The sequence below is a fragment of the Apis dorsata genome, unplaced genomic scaffold (genome assembly GCF_000469605.1).
Source record: "Apis dorsata unplaced genomic scaffold, Apis dorsata 1.3 scaffold_29, whole genome shotgun sequence".
Lineage (NCBI taxonomy): Eukaryota > Metazoa > Arthropoda > Insecta > Hymenoptera > Apidae > Apis > Apis dorsata.
In genome coordinates this window covers 580,598-585,958 of record NW_006263331.1, presented here as the reverse complement: position 1 = coordinate 585,958, position 5,361 = coordinate 580,598, and the positions used below count along the sequence as shown (strand labels likewise).

Here is a 5,361-nt window from a genome sequence, read left to right as displayed (position 1 = left end):
ATATAACATATGTAAAATTATGTATATATATATATAAGTAAATTTATCTTAGAAATAGAAATATAATTTTAAAGATAAATTTAATTTGAATTAATATATAATATAAGTTATATGTAAAGTTATTTTATTTAGTTAAGTATATAATATAGTATATAATATAAGCATGTAATGTTATCTTATTAAGTTTCTCAATGATAAGTAATCTAACACATATCTGAAGAATATAAAAAACTCAAACAAACATCAGTAGATTTATATCTTACTTATATATGATTGAATTTAGATGTTAATATAATTATCTATCCATATTCATTCTGATAAAATTTATAACAATAAGAAGTTTGAAAAAATCTTTATAATAATATAATGATAATGATAATGAATTTTTTAAATTATAATATAGAAAATTAAGCAAAATTATAATAGTTATTATAATTTGCATACCTTCACAAGTTCCTTTAATCGTTCACGATTATACACATTACCAATTTCTTCTCCAAGAAGGAAATCCAGAAGTTTGCTAATAGGATAACTCAATGGAAATGTTATTATCATAGTTAATTTTGTAATATAAATTGTTTTTGCTCCAATACATAATCCATGTCTACTACAAATAGCCTAAAGTTATAAAGCAATTTATCTATTATTTATTTATCAAATTATTTGTAATTATGAAACATTTTTATAGATTTAGTTTACTTACTTGTGGCGAAATTTCACCAAAAATCACAATAGCTAGAGTAGAGCAAATAACTGCAACTAATCCAGAAGTTAAATCATCTAACAAAATAGTGAAAATTGAATTCACTAAAACATTGGAGAATAAAATTGAACATAACAAATAATTTCCATGATTTCTCACTGGTTGTATTGTTCTTGCATATTGTTTTTCCTTTAATAAATAAATCATTATTAAATTATCAATTATTAAATTATTATAAAATTATATGTATTAAACAAAATTTATTGAAATATTTAGGAAGGAGCATTTGCAGAAAAGAAATACCTTCTCTGTTCCAGTATTACAAAGTATCTTCAATTCAGTTCTATCCATTGCCATTAGTCCTAAATTTAAACCAGAAAATAGAGCAGAAAAAGTAAGACACATGAGTATAATTAAAATACTAAGCCAAAGTGGCAAAAATTTTTCATATGTGTATATCTGTAAATAAATATTTCTAATAAATTTTTCTAAAATAAAATAATTTTTAATATAATTTCATCTTTATTATATTTTAGTACTCACAGTATTCCATGTTTCTGTTCCTTGATGTTTAAAGAGTAGAAGATTTGGATTTTCCTTTTCATATATTGGTTGTTTTACACATATGTAAAAAGGTGAACCAAGAGGTAATACTACATCAATAGTTGCAGTATTATTTCTTACATTTTTTACCTATTATAAATCATATTTTAAAGAAATTATTTATTGTTATTATAAGAAATTATTATTAAATTATTATAATTACATATTTTTGCTAAAAAATAAATTGGAAATGCTTACTAGAAATTCATTGCTTTTAATTTTATCACAAATAGTGCCTCTTTCTGCTTGTTCATCAGTGAAAGTGATTAAAGTATCTTCTGTGAATCCAAAACCAAATAACCTTATAACTGTTTTAGTTCCAGCAAGTATTTCTGGAATACCATCTTCACTATAACTAGGATCTTTTTCTGATGTTTCTATTCTCAATCCTTCAATAAATACATCTGTATGGATTTGCTCAGTCAATAGATTTTTGGGATCATCATTGACAATGCCTAATAAATTTGCACGACGCATACGAAAATATTTTCTGGGAATAATTGATACAAAAAATGAATTAAATTAATATTTATTTCAAAAAAAATAATAACAAAATTAAATTAAGGAAAAATTTTTAAATAAATTTTAAATAAAGTTTATTTTGCAAAAATTTATTATTTCTGAAATATAATTATATTATTTTAATTTTAATTAAAATAATAGATGTTTATATATTATATATTTAGAATTATATATTTAATGTATCTAATATATAAGCAAAATATTACTCGGAAATAGATTAAAATGAAATTACTTATTTATTTTTTAATTAATTTTTTACGCAATTAATTAAAATTATTTATATTTAAATATTTAAATATAAAACCATTAATAAAATAGAATAAAATATCTAATCTTTTATAACGTTGCATTATAATAAAGAAATTATATTTAATATTTATAATTATAATATTTTATAAAAAAATTTCTAAGTCATTAATAATATCGAGATTTTCATTTTGTTAAAAAATAAATACATATCATATAATAAATGTCTATTATTTATAAAAAAAAAAAATTTTCTTTTAAATGATGGATTGGATAAGAATTCAAGTTATCTAATATTTAACTTACTCTGATTGTATTGGGAATCTGATAGTAAAATTGCTTCCAAGATTGGTCCATATTTCACCGACGACTTTTAGACAGAAATAGATTGTGGTAACCTTAAAATTAGGAACCTTGACAAACTTATATATCGCACGACTACCATTTGGTGAGATCCAAACTGCACTTAATTTGTTTTCCGAATCGCAATTGTCAAATGTATGTGACCAACGTAATGAAACATTATTTTCAAGACCGGTGCCAAGAACTTCAATCAAAAAACCTGAGGTGGTAGATACATTTTCGCGTATGTAAGACTGTTTTTTAATAAAGACATCCACTGATTTGACACTTAAATTATTAGATATTTTCAATTTTGTAAATGCATTAACGTTTGCTAAATTGAATGTCACAAAAATAAGTAATAAAAGAGCTGCCGGTGTGCTTGAGCGAACAACATGTTGCGCCATCATGCGACAAGTGCACCGTGACAACTTCATAAAATCGTCAAGTAGTACTGCATTTATAATCTCATATGTTCGTATTACGCTTGCGCGTTATCATAGACTAATTGTAGCGTAGATTTAACATCTCATGAAATTTAATGAATATTATATTAATTGAAATACTGATTTAAAAATAAAAAATATAAATAATATTATTGTATTTATAAAATTTTTATTGTTTTTGTTTGTAAAATCAATTATTCATTGAATTAATAATATTAAAAGAAATTTAAGAAGAGAACACGTAAGTTTCCAAATTATATATTATAAAAATGCATGTCTAGATTTATCTTTAGTTTTTTTAATATCCATAGATATCATAAACAATATTAAAAACTGATTATATTTAATTATCATTTTTTTCGTCTTAATATCTCTCATTCTATTCTGAATTAATAATTTCGCATATAATTCGAAAACTATGAATCTTTTGAATCAAAAAAATATGACACAAAAATATATTGGATGATAAATCTATTTTATAGCTAATCTATGGTATTATTTTTGTCTTGGCGGGAAATAATAATTTGCCATTTTATATATTATGTTTATTGTCAAAAATTTTGATAGGTTTTGAAAAAATTTTATAAATCTTACTATTTTAATGTTATTTAATGATATTTTAGTATTCAATTTATTTTATTTTTATTTTATATAATGCCGGGTTAGTATTATTTGATTAATTAAATCATAAATTATTATTTATAAATTAAAAGGGTTATATTGAAATATTAATGGATTAAGATTATTCTTATATTATTTAACTTTTTAGCAAGATATCCATCTGTTCAACAAATGATAGTTAATGTTATTAAAAGATTTAAATTTGAAGATTTAGAATCATCTGTAATACCAATTTTTCCAGAATTATCATGGACTGATGTAAGATCAAAATTGGTTAAAAATCATAAAAATTTTACATCAGTTAATGTAGCACAAATTGTTAAAATAGTTATTACTGTAAGTTTTATATATAAATGTCATGGTTTTACCAGTGTTATTTATTGTTATATATTGTTATATATTGTTATATATTATTTTTTTTATTTTATTTATATTAGGAAGCTAAACTTCAGAAGAAAATTTTAAGAGATCGATTATCAATATTACAATTAATTGGTAATATACATATATGAGTGTGTACATATATATATAAAATTTATTTATATATATACTTTATTTCATAGCAAATAATAAAATTTATACTTTTCAGATATAAGTTGGCATAGTAATAAAAAAGTTTGGTATGGTTACACATTAATAGGACCTACAAAAGTTACAAGTTATATCATAAATAGAGAAATTCAAAATATTATGCAAGATCATTTTGATTCATTAGGTATGAAAATTAATGTAAAAATAAATGCACACAATGGCATTATATATGTTTCCTTAACTGAAAATAAAACCAAGAAAGGAAAAATTCAATATACAATTCCAATTTTTTTTGCTTTATTTGTGGGACAAAAATATTTTTTTTCTACCAAAAAACAAATTTCATCTGAGATTTTAGAAGCAATAGTAAAAAGTTTGGGTTATACAGATTCTAAAAGATTTAAATTAATGGGTAGAGATCTTAAATCATTAAGTGAATTATGTTGGAAAAAAAAAGAAGGAACAATGAATTCTGAAAATATTAATAAAATATTAATATTTAAAGATGGTTCTCCTGATAAAAAGTAAGTTTCTTTAAATTATTTTTAGATAGATAATAAAAATTTTTAAAAAAATATTTCTTATTTCATATATTTTATACATTTTAGAGAGACAGGTATAGATTTTACTCAACAAAAACAACGGAAAAAATATGCCGAAGCGTGTTTTGGTGATAATCCTCCTATTTTAGAAGTTCTTGTTGTAAATGGACATAGTATACCTTTATCACATAAAGATATATTGGCAAAATTACCAAATGAAAATATAGGTGCAACGTGAGTTCTATTTAAATTGAATATATAACATATAACATAGCATATAATATTCCAATTAGAATTATAATATGATACAGTATTCTATAATTCCAATATAATTATGATTTTATATGTATTTAAATATATTTCAGATGGGAATTTCGTAGTCATAACATTGTTGCATGTTTAACAAAATTAATAGAACGACGTATACTTATTACACCTGTACCTTATTATATATCAAATTTATTGACATTAGGAAAAAATGAATTAATCCTTAAAAATGATTGACAATTTAGGGTCAAATGTCATATAATACTAGCATAATGTTAATGCAAAAATTATCTAATTTAATGATTATATAATTATTTAAATTTTAAAAGACAAATTGATATTACATTTTCTTATAATATTTATAATTTAGTGTGTGCAATTAATCAATTTTGAAATAATTGTTATGTACAATTTAACATAATTTTTATTGAATTAATAGTAAATAGAGTATTATATATAATAATAGTAAATAGAGTATATATATTATTCTTTTTTTAAAATCATTTTATATTAAAAAAAAAAAAAGATAAAGAATATG

At 21.2% G+C, this 5,361-nt stretch overlaps 2 protein-coding genes across 2 annotated transcripts in view; one reads left to right on the top strand and one right to left on the bottom strand.

Annotated features, from left to right (window-relative positions):
* The window catches only part of LOC102677598 (metal transporter CNNM4), a 6,317-nt gene extending 3,417 nt beyond the window's left edge, over positions 1-2,900 (bottom strand). Inside the window, exons 1-6 of the mRNA XM_006608186.2 lie at positions 2,381-2,900; positions 1,505-1,796; positions 1,247-1,396; positions 1,007-1,162; positions 704-892; positions 443-618 (exon numbers count right to left, since the gene is read on the bottom strand). Coding sequence (XP_006608249.1) covers positions 443-618; positions 704-892; positions 1,007-1,162; positions 1,247-1,396; positions 1,505-1,796; positions 2,381-2,853 — 1,436 coding nt within the window. The 5' untranslated portion in view covers positions 2,854-2,900. The remainder of the gene's footprint in view (positions 1-442; positions 619-703; positions 893-1,006; positions 1,163-1,246; positions 1,397-1,504; positions 1,797-2,380) is intronic.
* A 563-nt stretch (positions 2,901-3,463) lies between these two features.
* Positions 3,464-5,274, top strand: LOC102671778. Its single transcript, XM_006608231.2, has 6 exons — positions 3,464-3,523; positions 3,632-3,819; positions 3,921-3,978; positions 4,073-4,538; positions 4,623-4,790; positions 4,922-5,274. The coding sequence occupies exons 1-6, from the start codon at positions 3,517-3,519 to the stop codon at positions 5,058-5,060; spliced, it is 1,026 nt and encodes a 341-aa protein (XP_006608294.1). The 5' UTR covers positions 3,464-3,516; the 3' UTR covers positions 5,061-5,274.
* Positions 5,275-5,361: the final 87 nt, after the last annotated feature.

Bases quoted from the DNA above. Each gene is read 5' to 3' on its own strand.
- LOC102671778 (XM_006608231.2), top strand. The intron at 3,820-3,920 runs GTAAGTTTTATA...TATTTATATTAG, and splicing joins TTGTTAAAATAGTTATTACT to GAAGCTAAACTTCAGAAGAA. The intron at 3,979-4,072 runs GTAATATACATA...TATACTTTTCAG, and splicing joins ATCAATATTACAATTAATTG to ATATAAGTTGGCATAGTAAT.